Source organism: Macrotis lagotis, chromosome 3 (genome assembly GCF_037893015.1).
Source record: "Macrotis lagotis isolate mMagLag1 chromosome 3, bilby.v1.9.chrom.fasta, whole genome shotgun sequence".
In the NCBI taxonomy this organism is placed as follows: domain Eukaryota; kingdom Metazoa; phylum Chordata; class Mammalia; order Peramelemorphia; family Peramelidae; genus Macrotis; species Macrotis lagotis.
This window is the reverse complement of record NC_133660.1, coordinates 239481689-239507811: the sequence shown is the minus strand read 5'-3', so window position 1 is coordinate 239507811 and position 26123 is coordinate 239481689. Positions and strand designations below refer to the sequence as shown.

General features: G+C 40.5%; 1 protein-coding gene across 4 annotated transcripts in view; it reads right to left on the bottom strand.

Annotated features, from left to right (window-relative positions):
* AMPD3 (adenosine monophosphate deaminase 3) overlaps positions 1–26123 on the bottom strand; it is an 86041-nt gene that overhangs the window by 41521 nt on the left and 18397 nt on the right. For all 4 annotated transcript variants that reach the window (XM_074230295.1, XM_074230296.1, XM_074230294.1 and 1 more), the window contains 2 exons: positions 14946–15171; positions 1056–1260 (listed from right to left, as the gene is read on the bottom strand). In XM_074230295.1, coding sequence (XP_074086396.1) covers positions 1056–1260; positions 14946–15166 — 426 coding nt within the window. In that variant the 5' untranslated portion in view covers positions 15167–15171. The remainder of the gene's footprint in view (positions 1–1055; positions 1261–14945; positions 15172–26123) is intronic.

Below are 26123 nucleotides of genomic sequence, written 5' to 3'. Positions count from 1 at the left end.
CACATCTGTAAAATAGGGCCACTCCCTACACCCAGGGTTGTTAGGATACATGAAGACATGTCTATGGGAGCTCTTAATGGTGTCTTAGAACACCATTTTAAGATCTCAGTCCAAAACAGCATTATTTTAAGATCTAAATCCACCACCATCTCCTGTACTGACTCTTTCCCAACCACCAATAACCAACCCTTATTGGGTTCTAAGCAAATCCATTCCCAGAAGGAAGAGCTCATAGATTCCTAATGAAGGCACTCCATCATCCTGTCTGCAGGTACCATGTTGCTTTGCCATGTAGGATTATTCTTTTCCTCTCTCCAGTCTCTGGTCCAGTTTTAGCACTTGGAGAGAAGAAGCATTAGACAGGCTCTCAGATCCAAGGTCACTCCCTTCCCTATCCCCACCTCCAATTTAGAGGAAGAGCAGTCTAAGCCTTCTCTCCCTGCCCTCTGGAAGGCTCTTGATCTCTGTGGCTTGACTGGCTCCACCTCAGTAAGTCCCTGAACTGAGTGGTCTCCAGACCTCTGTTAATAATCACAGTAAGAGCCAACATTGATATCACACTTTTAAGATTTGTAAAGCACTTTTCCTCTTATCTCATTAGATACAGAAGGGACTTCAGAGGCTGGCAGGGCTAAGTCCATTATTTTGGAAATGAGGAATCTAAGGCTCAGAGAGGAAGGCTGACTGGCCCATAGTCACATATGGAGGAAGTGGTAAAGTTGTATATAAAGTAATGTGATATTTAGTGACTGACTATATCTAGGAAGCTCACCATTGCCTAGTCCACTGTTCTTGTTGTAAAGCCCAAGAGCTGAGGCCTTAGGGAGATTAAGTGATTTAAGATCACTTGAGGAGGATATGTCAGCATCAGACTTGACCCCAGTTTCTCTGACCCCAGCTCCAGTAGCACCCAGTCTGCCTCTACCTACAGGTAAGAGTCTCCCCCACATCCCGGAGGGTAGGACTAGGGCTGGAGCTGGGGCAGAGCACGGGTTCTGAGCTGCTGTGTTTGATTTCAGAGGGAGGAAGAAAAAAAGAGAAGGAAGAACTCTTACCCCAGCACAGTAATCTCCACTGATGGTGACACGTTGAAACTCAGGCATAGCAAATGATACCGGAGCTGCCTGGGAAGCTGCTCCAGCAGGGACTGGCGTCGGGGGTGACATGGCAGGGCTCGATGATGGGGGACCCTTCCAGTCTTGCTGGGTTGGCATTTGCAGAGACAAAGACTGGGATCGAATCATCTTGAAACTCTTCTTTCTAGAAGCCAATGATAAGAGAAAGCAGTTAATTAAGAGCAGGGAAAAACTGGCCAGAGGGGCAGGTTTTCTCTGCAGGAACACAGAGTCTTCATTAATGCTGAAGACTGGGTCATTTTGAACAGATTAATCACTGGCACTGGCCAGACTATTAACAAGCTGAGAGGGATAGTACCTAGGCTAGCATTTTCCATCCTGTTGTGTGTGACATAGAGAAACGCTGGCAGCACCTTCCTGGCCCTGTGTCCTCCATACACCAAGCAATAGCAACCTAGGTCAGTAATGGGTACCTACCCATGTGAAGCCCATACCATCCCTCTCCTGAATTAGTATAATAGTTTCCAAAATGGTCTATGTATCTCAACTTTTTACTTTTTACTTTTTTTTGGGGGGGGGGGGGGTGAGGCAATGGGGTTAAGTAACTTGCCCAAAGTCATACAACTAGTCAGGATCAAATGTCTGAATCCAGATTCGAACTCAAGTCTTTCTGACTCCAAGAACAGTACTCTATCCACTGTGCCACCTAGCTGCACCCCCACCTCATTCTAATTCAGCCTCCATACAGCTACCAAAACAATTTCCCAAAGACATTGACATGTCACAGTGCTAGACTTGGAGTCCGGCAGACTAGATTTCAAATTGTGCCTTGGATACTTGCTAACAGTGGGACCCTTAACCTCCTAACCTCTTTCAGTCTCAGTTTCTCCATCTATAAAATGGACATAGTAAAGAATACTTATTCCCGCAGTTTATGACTAAAGAAGAGATAGAGCACATCACTAAAAACAAACTAGATGATTTTGATTACATTAAATTAAAGAGCTTTTGTACAGACAAAACCACTGTAACCAAGATCAAAAGAAATGTGGTAAACTGGGAAACAATCTTTACAACTAATGTTTCTGACAAAGGACTCATTTCTAAAATATACAGAGAATTAAGTCATATTTTAAGGGGAAAAAAGCCATTCCCCAGTTGACAAATGGCCAAAGTATATGCAAAGGCAATTTACAGATGAGGAGATCAAAGCAATCCATAGTCATATGAAAAATTGCTCTAAATCATGAATTATTAGAGAAATGCAAATTAAAGCTTCTCTGAGATATCACCTCACACCTCTCAGATGGGCCAATATGACCAAAAAGGACAATGATCATTGTTGGAAGGGTTGTGGGAAATCTGGGACACTATTACATTGTTAGTGGAGCTGTGAACTCATTCTGGAGAGAAATTTGGAACTACACCCAAAGGGCAACAAAAATGTGCATACCCTTTGATCCAACAATACCACTCCTAGGTCTATACCCTGAAGAGATGATGAAAAGGGGGTAAAAATATCACTTGTACAAAATATTCATAGCAGCCCTGTTTGTGGCGGCAAAGAATTGGAAATCAAGTAATCATCCTTCAATTGGGGAATGGCATAACAAACTGTGGTATATGTATGCTATGGAACACTATTGTTCTATTAGAAACCAGGAGGGGTGGGAATTCAGGGAAGCCTGGAAGGATTTACATGAACTGATGCTGAGCAAGATGAGCAGAACCAGAAAAACATTGTACACCCTAACAACAACATTGGGGTGATGATCAACCTTGATGGACTCGCTCATTCCATCAGTGCAGCAATCAGGGACAATTTGGGGCTGTCTGCAATGGAGAGTACCATCTGTATCCAGAGAAACAACTCTGGAGTTTGAACAAAGTTCAAAGACTATTCCCTTTAATTTAGAAAAAAAACTGATATCTTATTGTCTGATCCTGCTATCTCTTATACTTTATGTTTCTTCCTTAAGGATATGATTTCTCTCTCATCACATTCAATTTGGATCAGTGTATATACCATGAAAACAACGTAAAGACTGGCAAATTGCTTTCAGTGGGGAGGGTGGGGGGAGGGAAGTAAGATTGGGGGAAAAATTGTAAAACTCAAAATAAATAAAATCTTTAATTAAAAAAAGAATGCTTATTCCCAAAGTTCTTATAAGGTTCAAATGAGGTAACACATATAAAGTGTTCTGTAAAACTTTAGCTGTTATATAAATGTTAGCTATTATTGTCACTCAACATCTTCAGTGGCTCCATATTGCCTCTAGGATCAAACATTAAAATCCTTGCTTTGACATTCAAGTTCTCCCACAATAAGCAACCACTTAAACTATCCCTTAAGTTACCTGTGTCTCATCTCCTCCTTTCTGTATCCAGAAACCTTGCCCACAAGGTATGGGATATTTTCTGGGACAGAGCTGTGCCAACTGGCCCAAGTTCTAAATCCCAAGCTTCTGAGGTCTTGGTCACATTCAATACTAAAAGGCTTATGTTCAACACCCCTTGGGGTGCTTTCCAGGTCTGACAGAGGTCCCCTTTCTCTCTCTGAAAAGAATGAAGGTCAATCTTTTCTAGAACACAGCCTCCAAAGTAGAAAGGAGATTTAGTCATCCCTTTCCATACAATCCCCTTCCTATGTATATGAGACTCTGAATTCAAGAAAAGCCCAAACAAAGAGCTAATTGACTTTCTATTTGAGTCTCCTAGGAAATAATTGACACCAGTCCAACCACTGAGGCAATCTCTTCTCTTTATATCTTGGGAAAATATAGCAGTAAGGACGTGGGTATTGAGTCAAAAACTTAGAATTGAAGTCCTAGATTTGACTATGTCTATGGACTGTGGGCAAGTATCTCAGAAGATTAGAATCAGAGGATTATGATCAGAGTTTTAATAGCTTCTCACCCACTTGCTCCCTGGCCTTAGACAAGTCACATAATCTCTCTGGGTCTCATTTTCTTCATCTGTAAAGTGAGGAGGTTGGTTGGATTAATGGTCCTTCCAGCATCAAATCAACAGACTTTTGAAATTATTTTGATGTTTATTAAGAGATTCTTCTAACAACGTGGAAGCATGGGAAGGCTTAAGAAAATGCTAGAGGAAAAATAGCAAACCTGACAGTCCCAGAAACTAGGAATGAGGTCAACTTCTACCACTTACTTACTAGTTGTGTGACCTTGGGCAAGTCATTTAACCCTGATTGCCTCAAATCCAGGACTATCTTCAGTTGTTCTGATTCATATCTGGCCACTGGATCCAGATGGTTCTAGAGGAGAAAGTGAGGCTGGTGACTTAGCATAGCACCAATTCACTCAAATCCAGGTCATGTGCTTATCATGGCATCACCTCCCTGATGTCATGGTCCTCTTCAAGAACAAAGGACAAACATCGCCATCCTGTGATCTTGGGGGCCATGACCATCCTCTTTGAGTCTCTTTGATTTTGTGACACCCTCCTCTGAGGCTTCTCAGTAGAGAGTCTTGGTTCTCAAAGTTCTACTAACCTTCTAGAAGAGTTTACTCATTAATGGACCATGTAAATGTTGGCCAAGGACCAGTACAGAAAGATTCCTTACCAGAAAGTGAGATATCAAGTGGTACACATTTTTTCCCATCACCCGACCATATAAAGGTCATCTACTAAGGAATGAAAAAATTACTTAAAGAAATCTGTTAGTGAAGAGCATATCCCTTCTTAAAAGGCAGCATAGAGTAACAGTCGTGGTGCTTTCCCAGTATTCTCATTTCATTTGATCCCCATACCAATCCTGTAAGACAGATGCTACAATCTCCATTTTTCAGATCAGGGAACTGAAAGAGTTGCATGCCCAAGATCATCAACTGGTGTATAAGGGAACATTTGAACCCAGGTCTTTCTGCCTTCCAGGCTAGTACCCCATTCACTATGCTACCTAGCTGCTTCAAGTTACATAGCAGATACACCTGGAGTCAGAAACTCACCAGTTTTGTGACTCTAGATAAGTTACCTAGCCTTAATTTTCTCATCTGTAAGATGAAATGGTAAGAGCACTTATCTCTAGGTTATTGTGAAGCATGGAAAGCCCTTTGCAAATGTTAAAGAATTGTATAAACACAAACTATTCTTAACATTTTCAGTGAAAAATGAAATTACTTCATCTTGAATCTGGAAAGGAAAAAATACCTAGTCACTCCACTGGGAGTACAATAAGGTTGTTTTCTCCTTCAGTGACTTATGAGCTGACTTGGGGTCACACCCAAATACTGAGCTTCCCATTGGAGTCACGTTCAGTATTTAGCTAGGACATTTTTACCAAAAGGAACATTGGCTCCTTGAGAGCATTTTCTCCACATTGTAATATATACAGTGATGCTGAAGTGTCCAACTAGACCTGAAGCTGTGAGGGGAGTGAAAGAAACCACTCACCGCTACTATGTCATCTCTGCCATCTACCTCCTGGCCTGGACTCTATTTTTAGAATGCATTTTTCACCACTGCCCTAAGTAGAGAAATCCATTCATTCCCCACAAACATCTCTGCTGACATTGCCTGGCCCAACTGGAAGGTCGGAGACAACACAGAATATCAGGGCTTCTCCTTGGTTCCCTAAGCATCCTGCCCATGTTTGGGGAGGGGGGCAGCTTCCAAGCACCTGTCATGGAAGGATGCTCCAGCCAATTATTATGCACATATTATGTACCCTGTGACTCAGTTCTCTCCCTATGGCAGTTCTTTGCCCCAGAAAGTCTCTTTTTTTTCTCTTTTTTTTGGGGGGGGGGGCTTTGCAAGGCAATGGGGTTAAGTGACTTGCCCAAGGTCACACAGCTAGGTAATTATTAAGACTGCCCAGATCTGAACTCAGGTCCTCCTAGGCCAATGCTCTATCCACTGTGACACCTAGCTGCCCCCCCCCACAGAAAAACTCTGGGCAGTTTTCTGCTCCCCTGGGAGAGCCCCAAGATGGCTTCGGTCCACATCAGTATGGATACTAACAGAGCTAGCTAGCCAGGAAGAATATCCCTGGCCACAAAGGTCCTGAATTCTGTGCATGTGTTATATATACCAAAACAACTGAAAGTCTAGCCTTTCAATGTTCAGCAGGGCCAAGATGTTTCCTTGGTCAGATAGCCTAGAGATTTCTTTACCAGTAAAAACAAAACAGAAGTCAGGACCATGCAAGGGATAAACCATAAGAGTCAAAGTCAGGTGCCAGGTCTGCTCCTGACTCATTGATTATCTTCAGATAAATCACTGAAGCACAAGGAAGCTCAGCTTCCTCATCTATAAAATAGGGGTACAGCAGCAATTACCTCAAAGGGTGATTGTAAGCACCAAACAAGTTATCAAGGGTAAATGCAAGATTACTGTCAGCCTTGCCAAACATACAACAAGAGCAAAGATTCTTAACCTGGGTCCAGGACTGGGTTTTGGTTTGTCTACATTGTGATAATCATATTATGATATAATTGATTTTCTTTAGAATCCAAATCTGAGAAAAAGTCCCCAGCAGGGTCACAAGCAAGATTAAGAATTTCCAAACTAATGGGTGGTTGCAATGTTAGAGTTAAAAGTATGTTCAGATTGCATAACAATTTCATTGTTATTTTTTTCTTTCTCTTTCATCATTCATTTTTTTGGCAGGGCAAATGGGTTTAAGTGACTTGCCCAAGGTCACATAGCTAGGAAGTGTCAAACGTCCTGAGGCCAAATTTGAACTCAGATCCTCTTGACTCCAAGGCCAGTGCTTTATATAGTGCATCACTTAGCTGGCCCTTTCATTATTCTTTATTATAAGGGATGGCTCTTTGGGAGGAGTAATTAGACTGGGAGCTTCCCTAAGGGCAAGGATTGTCTTTTGCCTCCTTTTGAATCCTCAACTTGGCACAGTTCCTGATACAAGGTAGGCTTATTATAAAAAATGTTTACTGATAAATGAGTGATGGAGTGAAATAAGGAACAGGAGCAGTGGGAAATGTAGATGGTGGAAAAATAAAAGATTTCCATCAAAATTTATTTTCTTAAAGTGTCCTTTGGGGATTATGGCCAACATATCTTGCTTAAATAGTCATATTTATAACAAGAGTTTTTTATTTTTCCTTTTTTTTCTCCAGGAAGTGAGGGTGGAGAAAATGAATGTTAATTGAAAAAATTAAATTTAATGTTAAAAAATGTCTACTTGTTTTAGATCCCAATTATGAGCACTAAAGGAGAAAAGGGTTAGCATATCTCTCTCCCAGCCTCTCCCCCTCTGCCAGGTAAGGAAAGGGCAGATCCAGTCTCAGGCATGATTTTACTTGGTTTGTGCTGCTCCAGCATACGGACTTAATATCCCCTTGAAAAAGAAAAACAAACCAAGGGGATGAACCAATGTTCAGAAGTTGAAAGAGTTGTGAACAACAGTTAGCTCCATCATTTCAACTGACAATAATATAAGACCATCATCTTTTCTGAATCCACCATTAAGCATCTACTGTATGTGTGCCAAGTACTATATTAGATTCTGGGGATATAAAAACAGTCCCTGCCCTCAAAGAGTTTACATTCCACAGTCCAAGTGAGAGGTTAAGGAGTTTAGTTACCATCAGTACACTTCAGACTAATAGAAACACTAATGAAGGTCCTAGAGAAGACATGACAAAGGGAGTCTTCTTTAGGGCTGAGAGGTGGGGGCTTATTGGAACAGAATATTGCATATGTGGACAGATAAGATTCTGGCATAGGACAAGGAAATGACTTCAAGTACAGATGATATCAGTAAGAATAATAATTTTTTAAAAATATACCTTAGAGTGGCAGCTAGATGGTACATTAACCCTGGAGTCAGGAGGACCAGTAGTTCAAATCTGATCTTAGACATTTAATAATTACCTAGTTGTGTGATCTTGGGCAAATCACTTAACCCTATTTCCTTGCAAAAAAGCATAGATAGATAGATAGATAGATATAGATATAGACATATATATATATATATATATATAGAGAGAGAGAGAGAGAGAGAGATTTAGACCCTGAACTCTGAACCCGCCTCAGTTCTTCTCCAGCTACCAGATTTGTTTCTTCCTTTCCACCTCTCTCTTATTTCTGTATTTTCCCTCCTTAGTGTTCCTTCTCCCTCTGTCGTTCTTAGATCTCCTTCACTTCCACTGCAGTGTGAACGTGGCTCCTCTAAGTAAAGGTGCTTTCGCTTGCTCCTGGAGCAAGCAATGGATGTACTTGGAGACATCTATTTTGGCCTAGTCAGAGACTTCCTGGCTTTGCTGATGTGTGTTGGCTTTTTACCAGGTCAATTAGGCTGCCAAGTGGAAATGTCTTGCCTACACAGGTTTTCCTATGCATCTGAGTCAGAGTAAAGGGTTAGTTTAATGGGTCACTGTCAGGGTTTTCTGGTTTGTTGCCCTTCATCCCAGAATCAGACATGGCTGTCTGTATGGGCCTACCCTCACGCCTGGAGCTGCCCTCTGGGCAGACCTCTCCTTGCAATCTATGAAGTTTATACCAAATCCACTATCCTAAATTTCCTGCTCCTGATGAATTCTTCATCAGTGCTGGAAACTAAGTCCCACTCTGATGATTCACACATGATCCAGGAGCAAGGATGCTAACCCTGACCCCCCTTGGGGCTGATACATACGCCATAACTCCAGAAGGTAGTTACAGTCAGGCCCTTCCTTCACTTCCCAAAGAACACTGTAGAGAATAGTCAATGATCTCACTCAGAGCCAAACTTTTCTACTTCCTGTTTGACCCTAATTTAAAGAGTAAGTTATTTCTCAATAGTAATTATAATGTGGGGTTTCCCACTGGACTTAAGGGAAAAAAAATATGGTGTCATCATTTAGTCATTTACTGGAGCAGTGTGCCATTCCTTCCTCATAGATCCTTATAGATGAGGGAGTGAGGCAAACAGGGTTAAAGTGACTGGTCTAGGGTCACACCATTAGGATGCGTTTGAGATGAGAATTGAATGAGTTTTCCTGATATCTACTCCAGAGCACATGGAAAGAGTGTTACTTAAAAGACCAGGGATCCACAAAATTAGGAGAGAAGATGGGATAGGAAAAGACTCCTAACAAATAACTTTGAGAGGCTTAAGAACACAAGGCCCAACCATAATTTCTGAGGGATGAGAGACTCAAAATACAGACAGAGGCCTTCATCTTTGGACATGGTCAATTTGAAAAATGTGTTTGTCTTGACCAAATCCATTTGTCATCAATATGGATTTTTTTTTAAATTAGAAGAGGGCATGTTCAAAGAAAAGAAATATTTATTAATTTTAAAAAGTAGTATTATAATAATACTATATCAACTATATTGCTATATTATGGTGTATTATTACTTTGTGATATCATATAATTATATAACATAAAATATAACATAGCAATATAAGATGTCAGAGTTTTTTTTAAAGCCTTCTATGATAGAGTCAAGAAACCTAGGTCAGGGGTGGCTAGGTGGCACAGTGGATGGAGCACCGGCCCTGGAGTCAGGAGGACATGAGTTCAAACCCAGTCTCAGACACTTAATAATTACCTAGCTGCGTGGTCTTGTGCAAGCCACTTAACCCCATTTGCCTTGCAAAAAACCTAAAAAAAAAAAAAAAGAAACCTGGGTCAATCCTATCTACCCATCTTACTTTCATATGGTCCACTTCAAAGAATTGTTATGAGAACAAAATGAGAGAATGGAATATAAACAATGTAAATGTGTTTGAGAGTACAAAGTAGTTTACAAATATTATCTTATTTTATCTTAATGACAACTTTGGGAGGTAGGTGCTAAAACTATCCCCACTTTACAGATGATGAAATTAAGCTGGACAGAGGTTATGTGATTTACCCAGGGTCACTTGACAAATAAATATCAGAGGCAAGGAAAAGAATCCAATTCTAAATGAACTCTAGGTTCAGCACAATGGTCTTGAGCATTTTCTATAGTTTTTGAGTTAGCAAAATAAAATCTTCTATAACCAATGAAGCCCTAGATCCAGTCCAAAAGTATTTCTATAAGATGTGTATACATGCATACGTACATACATACAATATGTAATACTAAAAATGTTAGCATAGTTTTAAGCCTTAATATTTAAGATTTTAGAGACAGCCTGTTATATGTGCAAGTATAGATTGATATAGTTGCATATATACATACATATATATGTATGTATGTATAGATTGGACTTGTGAGTACGACAGCTGAAATTTCTAATAAAGTTAGGAATACAGATTAGCACCTTTCATTCGTCTTGTAGTCTTAGCCTAGAATTCTAAGAGGTTAAGGGTCTTGAGGGTGTTCAAAGGAAAATTTGAACTGCCCTCACCCTAATGACAGGCTCTGCTTTTTACTCGTACCACGACTAATGCCATAACCTATATTCAAAAAGACAGAAATGAGCCTGATGGGGAATCACTGGGGGTAAGATCCTTTTCTCTTGGCCGCAGCATTTTACAGATCTTTGATGTGTTCAACCTAAGTTCTGCTTTCCCAAAAGCAGCTTAGGTGTTGGGTTTCATAAATGTGTTGTGACTGGGGGGAAAAGCTATTCCCTGGTGGCTAAGTCTCTGTTGTTAGCAAAGCTAGTCCATGGAAGGAGAGGAGAGGAGGTCATGTGATAGTAGATTTAGAGCTGGAAGGAACCTCAGAAGTCATCTAGCCCAACTCCCTTAGCTTACAAAGGAGGAAACTGAGGGCCAGAAAGGGCAAAAGATTTGCCCAAGTTCACACAGATAGTAAAGCCCTTTTATTGTTGAGTCGTTTCAGTCGTGTCCAACTTTTCATGACCCCATTTGAGGTTTTCTCAGCAGAGATTCTAAAGTAATTTGCCATTTCCTTCTCTAGCTCATTTTACAGATGAGGGTGAAGTGACTTGCCCAGGGTCTCACAGTTAGTAAGTGTCTGAGACCACAGTCTGAATTCAAATCTTCCTGACTCCAGACCTGGTAGGTACTCTATTCTCACCCGGCTGCCCATACTAAACATTAATAATTTGCTTTGAACCCAGATCCTCTGCTTCCAAACAGAACACTCTTTCATCTCCCCCATACGCACTCCCAACCCACTGAAGCTTCTTGCTGATGCCTTCCTACTGACAATACCTTCCATCTACTTACTATACATATTTTATGTTATAGTTATTTGCATGTTGCTTCCGCTCCCCCTGCCTCCCATTAGAATGTGAGCTCCTTGTCAGCAGAGGCTGTCTTTCCCTTGCTTTGTTTACCCACCTCTAAATACAATCCCTGAGATGCAGTAAGTGCTGATAAATACTTGTTATTCTGTTCATTGACTCCAGGACAGAGAATTGGATGACATTCTTTCCCCTGAAAACCTCTGATTTGATCAGACACAGAAAACAGACACGTAGCTATCCACGGCTTGGTACTGACTAGAAGCTTCTCCACTTTGAGGATTTCCTCCAGCCTGTAAATCCATCAAGGATGATAGCAATAGATCATATTTTGAGAGGTAGCTGTGGTATTGTATAGGAGCCTAGTACTAGGAGCTGAAAGTTCCAGACTCAATCTTAACCACCACTAAACTGCTATGTAATCTGGAATCATAAGACCTGGATTCAAATCCCATATCTGGCCAGAGTCATCTATGTGACCATAGATAAGTCTCTTAACCTTTCTAGCCTCAATGTCTCATCTATAAAATGAGAAAGTTCTAAGGCTCCTTCAAGTTACAAATCTATGATCTTTTGAACTTATGAATGCTTCTTGTGAACCTCAGTTTCCTTTTCTGTAAAATAATATTTGATGAAATGATTTCTGAAGTCCATCCAACACCAACATCCTCTTATTCTAAACACCAAGAAGTCTAAGAATTAGCAGAGACATTTTTTCCTTTAAACTCTCATTTTCTCCATGTGAAACATCCTGTGGTAACAAAGCTCCAGACTCAGGATGTTTGGATACCAGGAGGTCCACATTTTATTATTTTTGATCTGGAATGTGAAGAAGATGCCAGAAAAACAGGAGAAGCAGGGGAGAGAATGTCCTCGAAGAAAATGTTGCCTTTTGAAACATCTGGTCAAAGAAGCCTTCCCTTTGCCTCAGTCTGCAGCCAAGGTGAGAGCAGAATAAGAATAATTATTAAGAGTTACTGTAATCTGGGAAATATAGATACATCCATAATCAGGCAGAATGTGTTCACTTTGGCAAGGAGGCACCATGGAGACAGAAGGTTTCAGATTCTGTCAGAAACAGTTTTGTTTAAATCTTTTTTATAGCAGGAAAGGGTTCCTTGGGGTTGGAGGGGTTCAAATCCTGTCTCAGATACTGTCTGTCTGACCCAGTCTCTCTGGGCCTCAGTTTCCTCTTTCCTCATCTGTAAAATGCAGAAGTTAAATTCAATGACCTCTCCAGTTTCTTAAGGATCTAAACCTAAGCTAGTGAGGACAGCTAGGTGATATAAACCACTGGTCCTGGAGTCAAGAGGACCTGAATTCAAATTTGGTCTCAGAAATTTGACCTTACTAGTTGTGTGACCCTGGGCAAGTCACTTAACCCTAACTGCCTCCCATCCAGGGCCATCTCTAGTCATCCCGACCCATATCTGGCCACTGGACCAAATAGTTCCAAAGGAGAAAGTGAGGCTGGTGACTGCACAACACTGTCTCACTCAAATCTAATTTACTTAACCACTAAATTTACCAAGATGCTTAGATGTCATGGCATCACCTCCCTGATGTCGTGATCTTCTTTGAGAAAGAAGAACAAACAACAACAAATCTGTACTCTTATGACCTTTCCTTCTGCCCAATCTGCGGCTCTGTCCTGAGTGGAAATAATAAAATAGAGAAGAGGAAGAAACATTGTAATGTTAAGCTTCATTTATTCTTTAGAAAGGGAAACTGTGACTACTCTTTGGTCTTGGCTGGCAATAATGTTTATCCAAAATTATACTATTGCAAGGGCAACTAGGTGGTGCAAAGGAGAGAATACTGGGCCTGGAGTCAGGAAGATGTGAGTTCAAATCTAGACTCAGATACTTCCCAGCTATGTGACCCTGAGGAAGTCACTTACTGGAGAAGGAAACAGCAGATCTTCCAGTGACCCACCCAATGAAGTCACCAAAATTCCGAAATGACTGAACCCCATAACTTTGTTAACTAATCTGTACACATCATGTTATTTGATAGTCGTTGTTCTTCCCACTCTCCTTTAGGAAGAGGTTGATGACATCACAACGGTGATGACTTACATGTGACTAGTATTTAAGTGAGGCAGAGCTGTGTCACTCTCTCTCCTCCAAAGTCATGGGAATCCAGTTGCCCAAGAAAAGTCAAGATGACAGTGGATGGCCTGGGATGCAGGCTGTGACTGTGGTCTTTCTAAATTAAGGAGTTGCCTAGTTCTGTTCATCAGAGGAAGTAGTCATTCCAAGTCTAAGGGCTAGGCAAGATGTGAGACAGAAGATGGCCTAGTTTACTATCATAAGTATATCATGTAAAGGAAAAGACCCTCACAGTTTCTGGTAAAAATAAAAATTATTGCATTTACTTTCATTCCATATTTTTCAAGAAATCATAAATGACAAGCACTCAGGATAAAAAGTATTGTCCCAGCTTCTAGAAAATGATAATATTAATAGTTCAAATTAAAAATTATTAGGACAACCTCAGAGGTACATGATACAATGAAAAATCAGAAGTCAAAGACTCTGGGATCAAATCCCACCTCTGTCATTTATCATTTTTGTAATATTAAGTAATTTCCTTTAAACCCCTTGGTGAATGTTTCATGTCTCGTGGATGGATGGAACTCAGAGGCCTTCTATTTAATGATGTCCCAGGTGAGGAAATGTATGGGTTGAGTAGTTAAGAGATTTTCTCAAAGGCCCAAAATGAGAATCCCAATGTTTGGATTTTCCCGTTGCAGGAACCAGGATTTCTATTATACAACACAGGGGAAGGACTCCACATTTTATTCATATCTCTAGCTCTCTCCGAACTTTGAACAAAGCAAACTTTTAGGCCATATTCATTAATTCTGTAAAAAGGGATGATGGACTAGAAGGCCTCTGGGGTTTCTTCTAAATAATGATCTAGGACCCTGTGAAGTCAAAAGTACCTAGTCACTGTCCATGGTGAACCTGAGAACATCACTGCCTCAGAAGTGAAGACCCTAAGCCCTGGCTCTTGCCCCCCAGATATTCAATTCTTTTTCTTTTTACTAAAATGCACCAAATTCCTATTGCTATTTCCTTTTCACCAGGCCACAGTAAAGTCAGAAGTGGGTTGTATTTCCCTGTGGTCCTTAAAGGGTCATTCTGGAAATGGTCTGTCAATGACTTAAGTTTTGGACCCAAGGTGGAAATAAAAATTATGAATCTGAGACCAAGATAGGAAAATAACAGTAATGATAACTAACATTTCTATAGAGTTTACTGTGTATCAAGCACTATGCTAAGTGATTTGCAATGATCATTTCCCTTAATCCTCACAGATGAGCAAACTGAGGCAAAATAGAGGTTAGGTGACTTGCCCAGGGTCATATGGCTAGTAAGTGTCTGAGACTAAATTCGAACAAGTCTTCCTGATTCCAGTTCTAGTGTTCTATCCCTTCTGTCAACTAGCTGCTCAAAAATGCCATGGTGGGGGCAAGTAAGTGGTGTAGTAGACAGATCGCTGGTCCTGGAGGCAGCAGGACCAAAAAATGCCCTTGGCCAATCAACTGACCCAATTATCCTTGGTGAATCCTCTGATCTGAGAGACTAACAGGCACAAGCTCAGAGTAAGAAGCTAAGGGGAATGATAAGAACAACAGAAATATATTGAGAATATATTGAGAAAAGAAGATAGGGGACCACTTTTTGGAGTAAAAGAGAAGATGGACAGATGTTTCTCTGCCAATGAGAAGAGGCCATCAAACTCACCTTTTGGCCGTCTCCACGGACTTCTGCTCAGCAAGTTCTTTCTCCAGCTCTCTCTCTTTGGCCTCCTTCTGCCCAATGGGGCAGTCCTCAGGCACGGTAAATAGTGATAAGGCATCTTTGCTGTCTTCCTCTCGTAGAACCTTGGCAAACACCTTTTCAGCCAACAGTCGGACCTGCTCGTCCACCTCTGAAATGTTGAGTTTGGGGAATTGTCGAGGCATGTCAGCTAACAAAAAAGAGAACAAGAAATTAATCTTCCTTAGGTAGAGAGCAGCAATAGTTATTGGAAAGGGGGGTCCAAGCAAGGTCTTGACCCTCTCTCCAATCTCATGTAAGCCCAGCAGGAGGGTCCAGGTTGGAAGCTGGCTCCCCAAATACAACTAGCAGCCTGATGACCAGAAACCAATTCTGGGAATAGATTGCAAAGATGCATGTGGTTTGGTTACACTCTCTCACGGCAATATTTGACCCATATTCCCCTGCATTTTATCTGATCCTTCATTGTGTTGTCCCAAACAGCACAAATACAAACTCTGGGAGTGTGGGGGAAGGAGGAAAGCTAGAGATATTTGCTTGATATTTTTCCTGCAAAAAGAAAATGGCAGTGTTCTCTGGAATTGGCTAGCCAACCCTCTTCTCCCTTGGTTAGCCCAGTTCTTTTCACATTTTAAATATCTGTTTCCCCAAAGAATGTCTCCTACTGTGGATGTCTCTCCATCCTCCCTGAAGTTTTAGACATATATATTATTAGGTTGACTAGAAGATATCCCCCGAATTTCATTTCATTTCCATGTGAGTAAACAATTCTATGCAATGCTAGGATACAAAAGACCAACCTCGTATAGTCTCCTCTCCTAAGGAATGTACATCCTATTGGGGAGAAGAACACGTAAATATAGACATAGGTTTATGGATGTTTATATAGACCTAGCTAGGAACTGGAACAAGGAACTAGGTGTTACAGTGGACAGAATGGAGTCAGGAGACTTATCTTCCTGAATTCAAATCTGGCCTCAAACATTTGCTGTGATCCTGGGCAAATCACTTCACCTTGGTTTGCCTCAATTTCCTCATCTGTCAAATGAGAAAGAGAAAGAAATACAAACCACTCCAATATCTTTGCTGAGAAACTGCAAAAGGATCAGGAAGAGTTGGACACTGAATAGAAATTGGACTTTATTGGCATAGAGAAATCAGTGGTGTAGTAGACAAATCACTGGTCTCACCTATCTTGGTCTCAGCTCTCTACTACACCTCTGAGTTTCTTGGCATAGAAAAATCCCAAGTGTGAAAACTCCCTGTACTGGGGCAGGAAAGCATCTTCTCCAAAATATATAGTTTTAAAGAGTTTCCTTAAGTCCTAAGAGAGTATCTTTCAGAAGTGAGAACCCAGTCTATAGCCTGAAGAGATGATAAAAAAGGGTAAAAACATCATGTGTACAAAAATATTCATAGCAGCCCTGTTTGTGGTGGTAAAGAATTGGAAATCAATGGGGAATGGCTTAGCAAACTGTGGTATATGTATGTCATGGAACACTATTGTTCTATTAGAAACCATGAGGGATGGGAATTCAGGGAAGCCTGGAGGGATTTGCATGAACTGATGCTGAGCAAGATGAGCAGAACCAGAAGAACATTGTACACCCTAATAGCAACATGGGGGCAATGATCAACTCTGATGGATTCTTTCATTACATCAGTGTAACAATCAGGGACAATTTGGGGCTGTCTGTAATGGAGAATACTATCTGTATCCAGAGAAAGAACTGTGGAGTTTGAACAAAGACCAAGGACTATTCCCTTTAATTTAGAAAAAAAAAAAAAAACAGATATCTTGTCTGATCTTATTATCTCTTATGCTTTATGTTTCTTCCTTAAGGGTATGATTTCTCTCTCATCACACTCAATTTGGATCAATGTACAACATGGAAACAAGGTAAAGAATGACAAATTGCTTTCTGTGGGGGTGGGGGGAGGAAAGCAAGATTAGGGGAAAAATTGTAAAACTCAAAAGAAATAAAATCTTTAATTAAATAAATAATAAAAAGAAAAAAAGAAAAAAAGAAGTGAGAATCCAGGCCATCATGACTCTGAAGCCAGCTCTATCCACTCCACCAGGGTGCCTATCATCAGAATGTATGTATTCGTGTATCTATATCTATATCCATATATATATATATATATATATATATATATATATATACACTCAAAAACTAATTTTCATAAATGCCCTAAATGTCAGCTTTTTTATGTACTTAATCATACTCTAATTTGCATTATATTGATCACCTTCTCACTCTGTGGTGATTCAGAAAAACTTTTGAGTTTTCTGCCCTTGGCTTTTCTAATTGCAGGCAGACTTTACTTTAATATTCTCCTATTTGATAACCCCTCTCTCTCTAGATAGCTAAGTGATGTCCCAAAGTACATCAGGGAGGCAGGAAGATCTGAGTCCAAATCTTTATGCTTTAGACATTTATGAGCTGTGTGAACCTGGGCAAAGCATGTATATCTTTCTCAGCCTCAGTTTTCTCATCTGGATATTGAGATAAGAACAGCAACTTCTTGATAGGGTTGTTTAGGGGGTTAAAGGAGATGATAAATATGTAAAGCATTTTGCACACCTCAAAATGCTTTAAAAAAAAGATAGCTGCTATTACTACTATTGTTCTTATTTGCTATTGTCCCTTTTCTGAAACTACTCCATTCTTTCCATAGTTACCTATAACATCAGAGAAAAGAAACCAATTAGGTCCCATGATCACAGAGACCCCAGCAGCTGGCTTGCCCAAGGCCTTCATTTTACAGATGAGGTCTTGAGGTCCAAATAGATGAAGTAACACACCCAACCTTACCCAAGTGAATATCAGAGGGAGGATTTGAACCCAGGTCCTTGGAACCCAGATCCAATATTCTTTCCCATTGTATCTTCTAAGGTTGCCATGACAATCAAACAAATTGATGATGCTGAGAAGACCACATGGACCACAAAAAGGTTTTCTAACCTCTCCCTATAAAACTCCCTGAAGCAGAGGGATTCTATTTCATGAGACTGACCTGAATGTGCTCACAGCAAACTGGCACAAGTTGAACATTGGTTCAGAGGGCACTGCTGGTTGGATTCCATATACACTTAGAGTTATATTTGTTGCCTCCCCCAATAGAATGTAAGTTCCTTAAGGGCTGCAGCTTGTCTTTTTGTGTGTGTGAAGTGATTAGGGTTAAGTGATTTATCCAAGGTCATACAGCTAATAAGAGTCAAGTGTCTGGGGCTGGGTTTGAATACCAGTCCTCCTGACTCCAAGACCAGTGCTCTGTCCCCTGCACCACCTAGCTGCCCCTCATTTTGTCTTTATATATAATCTAGTGACTAGAATAGGTCCCTGTCACCTGACAGGCACAGAATAAATGCTTTGCTAATTGATTGATCGATTGATCATCCATCCCCTTCTTCCTTCTGCCATGGCCTCAAGATCATCTCATGGAAGGTCATAATTCCCCTAAAGAAAGAATCCACCCTTCTTGTTAATAAGCGGTCTCCTACTCCTTCATTCCTGCCCCTTTTCAACTCTCACCAGTGTCTCAAAGTAAGACCCTTCCCTCATGTGAGGTTCCATGTACCCATGAGAAACATTGGTGCAATTTCTACCCTGGAGTCAGTCAAATCTGACACTTACTAGTTATGTGACTTCGGGCAAGTCACATAACCCTGATGCCTCACATCCAGGGCCATCTCCAGTCGTCCTGATCTATATCTAGCCACTGGACCCATATGGCTCCGGAGGAAAAAGTGAGACTGGTGGCTTAGCTCAGCCCTGCCTCATTCAAATCCAATTCACTTGCTTTTCAAGGTATCACCTCCCTGATGCTATGGTCTTCTTTGAGAATGAAGAACATCAATCATCCAGAAACATAAGAAACTTGTTGCTTTTAGTATCACTGACTGGTCTTGCTTCTTCTTGCAATTCTTCAAATCCTCCTTAAGCAGCTCCCCCAAACTATGACATTAGGCTTTCTGTGTAGCTCCTTGTGGGGCAAACATTGGGCTTATTTAGCTATTTATCCCAATACCTATCACAAAACAATGTGTATAATAGGTGAGCAATAAATGTTTCTTTGGGGGTTTTTTGGTAAGGCAGTAGGGTTAAATGACTTTTCCAAGGTCACACAACTAAGTATTAAGTGTCTGAGGCTGGATTTGAACTCAGGTCCTCCTGACTCCAGGACCAGTGCTCTAACTACTGCTCCATTTAGCTGCCCCAAAGCTGAAAACCCAAAGATTTCATTAATCAGAATTTTAATATGGAAGAGATCTTAAAAGATTGTCTGGTTCAAGGGTTCCTAACCTTTTTTGGGTCCTTGACTTCTTTGGCAGCCTGAGGAAACCTACAGATCCCTTCTCTGAATAATGTTGGTTGCCCACATTCATAATTGAAAGAATTGCTGGGAGGGGTGGCTAGGTGGCCGCAGTGGATAAAGCAACAGCCCTGGAGTCAGGAAGACCTGAGTTCAAATCCAGCCTCAGACACTTCATAATGACCTAGCTGTGTGGCCTTGGGTAAGCCACTTAACCCCATTGCCTTGCAAAACCTAAAAAAAAAAAGAAAAAAAAAAGAATTGCTGGAACTTAGACCAATGTATACCATGAAAACAATGTTAAGACTAACAGACTGCCTGCTGTGTGTGGGGGGGGGGTAGGAAAACAAGAGGTGGGGAGAAATTGTAAAACTCAAAATAAATAAAATCTTTCTTTTATTTAAAAAAATGAAAGAATTGCTGGGAAAACATTTCAGAGACAATCTCTTGGGTAAGATGGAATTATGATGGAATACTGCTGTGATGCTAGGAAACAATGAGCTGGTTGATTAGAAAAAACATGGAAAGACATGGACAATGAAGGAAGATGCAGTCTACCTCCAGAGAAAGAGATGACAAGTAGAAATATGCATAGTACAGTCTTATATATCTATATATGTATGTGTCTATGTTTATATGTGTTCGATTATGGACATCTATGTATGTGTGTACACACACACACACACACACACACACACACACATATATTTCCATGTTTAATTGTAGTCTTGAAAGCAGTGGGGTGAGCAGGGAAGATTTGGGCCCAGCAGAAAACAAAAGAAAATCTACATGAAAGCAAAGGGAAAAGCTAGGTAACTTTGAAAATAATGTGTAACATTTATTACATAGGTTTTCTTGAAATGGAAATTTATGATTTTATCTTGAATCCTCTCACATTCTGCTATATACATGAAAATATTTTTTCTTTTCTTTGATCATGTCATATTTAAATTTCAAATGAATAAAAAAATTACAAAATAAGTAATGCTAAATTTTAATTAGAGGTTAGTAAAAATTAAAATGTTTTCCCCACAGAAGGTCACAAAATCTATCCAGAGATCCCTTGGGGTACCCAGTACTCCAAGTTAAGTCTCCTCTTATATAGTCCAACCCTTTCATCTGACCAGGGAGGAAAAAGCAGCTCAGAGATAAAAGATCTTGCTAAGATTTGCAGATTCTGTGATCCTGTGATATTTCCCAGATGCAAAAACCTTCCACATAACTCCTATTCCCCTGTTGCAAACCCAGGTAATTTTCCACTGTCGTCACAGCACCATTGCTGAAACAGTATTAAATTAATAGAATGAGAAGGAAGAGGAGAGATTTTCAATACTGGGCTGGTTAACAGGAAACCTGAGTTCTAGTCTCACTCCCACGACCAACTTGCTGGGTGACCTTCAACAAGTGACTTTGCTTTCCTGGGCCTCAGTTTCCCACCCTGTTAAATGAGGGATTTGAATTAGATGATGTCCAAGCTCTGACATTCTGTGAGGTCCTAAAAATGCCCACATATCAGAAGTTAGTTAATGATACACCAATGATCATACCTCAAATACAGGCCCCCCAAAAAATGACTTGTGATTTCCACAATCATTAGATGCTTCAGAGAGCAAGTATTTACCAATTTCACTTTAGAGACAGGTACCCCAAAGAGTTTAAACAATTTGCTTCAGATCTCAGTGGATCTAAAGGACACTCAAACCTGTAGTGATTACCACCCAAGACAGAATGGCCCCCTGAGAATACAGGATGTGTGATAAGAGGGGTAGTACCAAGTTCCAAGGAGGAAGCAGAAGTCAGTCTAAGGAAGAGGAAGGGATCTGGGTTTGACTTTTAACTAACTTTATGATCTTAGGAAAGTTACTTCCTCTCTTGGGGAAGTCTCTCATGCTTCAGTTTTCTTGCATGTCAAAAAGACAAAGGTTGAGACTAGAGTCCAGTGGTGTCAATTTTGTATTGACTTAGAAAACACAAATTAACATTATCTATGCTGTTCTATATTTTGCTTTATTTTGTTAAACATTTCCCAATTACATTTTAATCTTTGGGCAGCACTCCAGAGGCTGAGTTGGACATCTCAGGACCAGAAGATCTGAAGATCTCAAAGATCCTTTTCCCACTCTGATAGAAAGAAAGGGCTTTGAAGGGGGAGGCAAAGGAAAACAGACAGCTGGCAAGCAAAAAATGATAGTGGAATGAATTCATTCTAAGTTTGAATGTACAAAGCAGGCTCAATAATACTGCTAGGGAAGAACGTTTGAGGTTTGCAGAGTAAACTATTTACTTATAAAAAAGGAAGGAGACAGGAAAATCAAAGAGAAAAGACCTGGGGAGGCAGGATCAAATGGGGAAGGGGGTTGGGTGTACCACATTGATAGTGAGAAAAGTGGATCTTGAGTGAAAAATGAACCATCTGCTTAAAAGGTCCAAAGGTTATCCAATAAAACTCTACTATTTGCAGTGTTTAGTATAGAAACAAGAAAATAAAAAGCAAAAGTTGCCTAAATTTACATTCTAGATCCCTGGAATTTTCCTTCATTTGCAAAAAAAAGTCTCAAGAGAGTGAGATGCTTCTTTACTTCCTTTCCCATGGTACCTCAGAACTGATTAAGCAATGTCTAGGCTGATGGGGAAGAAGCTGGTGAGTAAAGAGATTCTTGTCCTCAGGTGGGTCACAGAAGCAGGAATGGGATGGGGAAAGGAAAAGACAAAGAAGGTTCTTGGGAAGTGCCTGTCTAAGGGTATATTAGAAACCCTAAATTTGGTGGGTTCTAGAGACGAGAAGCTGAGAATCTAAGAAAGGGAAATAATATCAAAAAATTGAGACAAATATAGAGAAGACAGATCCAGGAGGTAGCACAAGAAGAATTCCAGATGCGCTAAGGAGGAGAGGGTACAGAGGAGAGACCAGGATGCTGATTGGAGTTTATGCCACAAAAAGACTCAGTGAAGGAAAAAAAGAGCTTTAATCTGGAGAATAAGAGCTGGTGGAAACAAAATGAGTTTCAATCTAGTTTCAGACAGTTTCTAGCTATGTGAACCTAGGCAAGTCCCTTAACTCTCTGCCTCAGTTTCCTTACTTGTAAATTGAGGATAAGAGTAAGGTAAGAAGGTAAACTTCTAGGATCAAATGAGATAGTTGTAAAGTGCATAGCATAAGACCTAGCCTTCAGTAGGTCCATAAAATTGCTAGCTATTATTATCTGAAGGGCTGTCATATGGAAGGGAGATCAAACCCAGGACCAGTGAGCAAAGAATTACAAGTAAGCACATTTCATCTTCATATAAGGAAACACCTATTAGCCAGATAGGGACTGAAATGAGGAAAGTTCCTCTACCAATGTAATTGGGCACCTTCTCTGCAACCTCTAGTCTCAAAGAAATGTCTAATTGTCTTTTTTTTTTTAAGGTTTTTGCAAGGCAAATGGTGTTAAGTGGCTTGCCCAAGGGCACACAGCTAAGTAATTATTAAGTGTCTGAGGTGGATTTGAACCCAGGTACTCCTGACTCCAGGGCTGGTGCTTTATCCACTCCGCCACCTAGCCGCCCCTCAGAGAAATGTCTAGACCACTGAGCAGTTAAGTGACTTATCCAGGATCACACAACCACTATGTGTCAACAGTGGAACGTGACTGTTTCATGAGCTATTTTCATGAGCCTGATACGCCTTACCCTCAAATTATCTGGAAGCCACCTATAGGTGTAAACTGCATTCAAAGGAAGACCGGATAACTATTTGTCAGGGACAGTGCAGAGGGGGTCCTTGCTCAGGATGTATGTTTCAATTCTGAGATGAATCATTCTGGGTGTGCTGAGGCCAGCTCAAACCTAGCTCAACATTCAGGTAGCAATGTTTGTTCAATTTTCAAAGTGAATATTATTTATTTGAAATTAGTTTTGCACAACATACCCCTCACTATAATATACATAATTGGGCAACTCATACCTCCCATCATTTGGTTGGTTGGTTGGTGTAGTCTTCTTAGATACCAAAGGACTAGTAGCAGGAGTACTAAGAAGCAAAAAGCTAAAAACCAGGACTTAATTTATTGCTTTGTTGATTGTCTAGACTTAAGAAAGTGATAGAGAAGATGTTAATTTGACTTAAGCTTAAGAATATCTTGTGTACATTAAATGTTAAACATTTCCCAATGTAGATGTGTCCCTGCTCCTAATTCATCACATGACTTTGCACAAGTCTCTTTCTCTGGGCATCTTTTCCTCATCTTTAAACTGAAAATGGGCTGAATGATCTCCGAAATCCTTCAAGAGATATTAATCAGTCCATTTCTAATTCTTACTAATAAAGCATAATAACGTACTTTTGAAAGGATAGATTACTTTTCAGAGAGATTTTGACTTTAAGAAAATATGAAAATCAGAATCAAGGATCTCAATTCAGGAGGCCCTGTGGCAGTCGGGGGTTTGATAAAATCCCAGCAAAGTCACTGACACACAGGAGTATCAGGAACCCTCACTTTGGTCAATCAACCAAAGTACATTTTTTTGTATTAGGTTCTCTTCTAGGTACTAGGCATCCAAAGACCAAAATAATAGGAGGGTTTACATTGCTGCTATGGAGAATGATGTTTACACCTATAGATGGTTTCCAGATAATTTGAGAAAAAGGCATATAAAGGATCAGAAAAAACTTGAGGGGGGAAAAATGATTCATGAGTGGGGGACTTAAATGGATATGGAAAATTTTTAGTGGTAGGGATTCTGGTGGTAATAAGGAGGCACTGAAACTTACTGAGGAGGAAAGTGAAATGATCAGAAAATCATTTCAGCAGCTATGGGGATTTTTAGATTGAAAAGAGGAGAGACTTGAAACAAGGAGATCACTTAATTAGGAGGGTTTTGCAAAAGAGGTGATGAAAGCCTAATTTGCAACCTAATTACAGAAAGATGCAAGAGATGTTGTCAGCATAAAAATGACAAAATTTGGCAGTTGGGGGGGGCGCCTAGGTGGCACAGTGGATAGAGCACCAGCCCTGGACTCAGGAAGACCTGAATTCAAATGTGGCCTCAGACAGTTAATAATTACCTAGCTGTGTGATCTTTGGCAAATCACTTAACCCCATTGCCTTGCCAAAAGAAAAAAAAGGTTTGGCAGTTGGGGAATTATATGGTGTTGGAGATCAATGAGGAGCTGGGGTTAACAGCAGAGCCCTGAAAAGAGATAAGGAAACTCCAGATAAAGAAAGGGCTTGGGGGTAAGAGATAATGCCTTCAGTTCCACATGTTGGCTTGGAGACATCTAGAGGACATCCTATTTGAGATGGCTAGTAGGCAGTTGGTGAAGAGGGAATCAGGGGAAAGACCAGGGAGCATGAAATGTATTCATTAGCATAGAGCTGATCATTTAAGCTGTGAATCTGATGAGATGCCAAAGAGAAAGTATAGAAAGAAAAGAGAATCCAGGAGAGTCTTCACCCATACTCGCAGTAGTCACTATTAACAGGTTTCCTATGGATGATGATGGAACAAAAGAGACTGAAAAATAGTCAAATGAGGAAGAGGAGAACTAAGGGAAGGCAGCATCCCAAAACCCCACACAGATATAAAGATCATTCAGGAGGTGATCAAGAATGTCAAGGGTCACAAAGAGGTGGAGAAGGATGAAGATTGAGAAAGGAGCATCAGCTGTGGCAAAGAGGGCTCTTTGGAAACTGGAGAGAACAGTTTCATCAAAATGATGGGACAGAAGCCAGATTGCAAAAAGTTGAAAAGTGAGTGAGAGGAGAGGAAATGTAGTCAATGAATAGCTTTTTCAAGGAGTTTGGCTGGAAAAAGAGAGATCTGAAAATGTAACTGTGAGGGTGGAAGAGTCTAAGGATGGGTTTTTAAGTATGGGTGGGAAATGGACTTGTTTGTAAGCTGTAGAGAATTTAACTGAATTCTGGCACTGGGTCAACCCAGCCACAGGAGAGGGAGGTTGCCCCCCCCCCCAACCCAGTTACAATTCTGGAGCCGTGAACAAACCAATAGTGCTACTGCTGTTCTAGGGTTCCATCCACCATCCTTTTAACTTTACAAATCAAAAGATCCTTCTCTATGGGAAAGGGGGTCAGTGTAGCCCAGGGCTTGGCATATAGTGAGCACTTACTTTTCATTCATTCTTTCAGGGAAGGTGCTGAAAGAAGGACTGAAGATTAAAGAGAAGGAATAATTGTGGGGGAAACTGCTGGGGAAGAATGAAGGGGATGGGTTCAAAAGTAAAGGTAGAGGGGATGGTCTGGGCAAGGAGAAGGGCCACCTCTCTGAGATTAGAGTGAAGGAAAGGAAAGGGGAATATATATATTTAAAAAAAAAGATAATAGCAAAGAGAAGTTCATATTAAATGGTCTCTATTTTCTCAATAAAGAATGAGGAAATATCTTCAGCTTTGAGTTGGTTGAGGAAGTGGCACAGCCGCAGTGATTCTGAGTTCCCTATAGCAAGGATTTGGGGATAAGTAGCTGCCATATTTATATTTTAAAGAGAAATAGGTGATACTTCTATCTGCCTCAGTTTCCTCAATAAAATGAGAATAATAGTACCCATCTCACAGAGTTATTGTAAAAAAGGATCAAGTGAGATCATATTAGTAAGATTACCAGATTATCTTCTGTGGGGGGAAGGGGGGGAGTATAAAATTAAAAACCTTACCAAAAAATGGTAGATAGAAGCTACTGTTGTATATAATTGGGAAAAAATAAAATATTTATATGATAATATTAGTAAAGGATTTAGTTAGCAGCACCACAGTGCCTGGAGGGGATATCTGCCCAAGATATTTCCTGAAGCAAATGATGACTGGTCGACACCCCTCTGGTACCT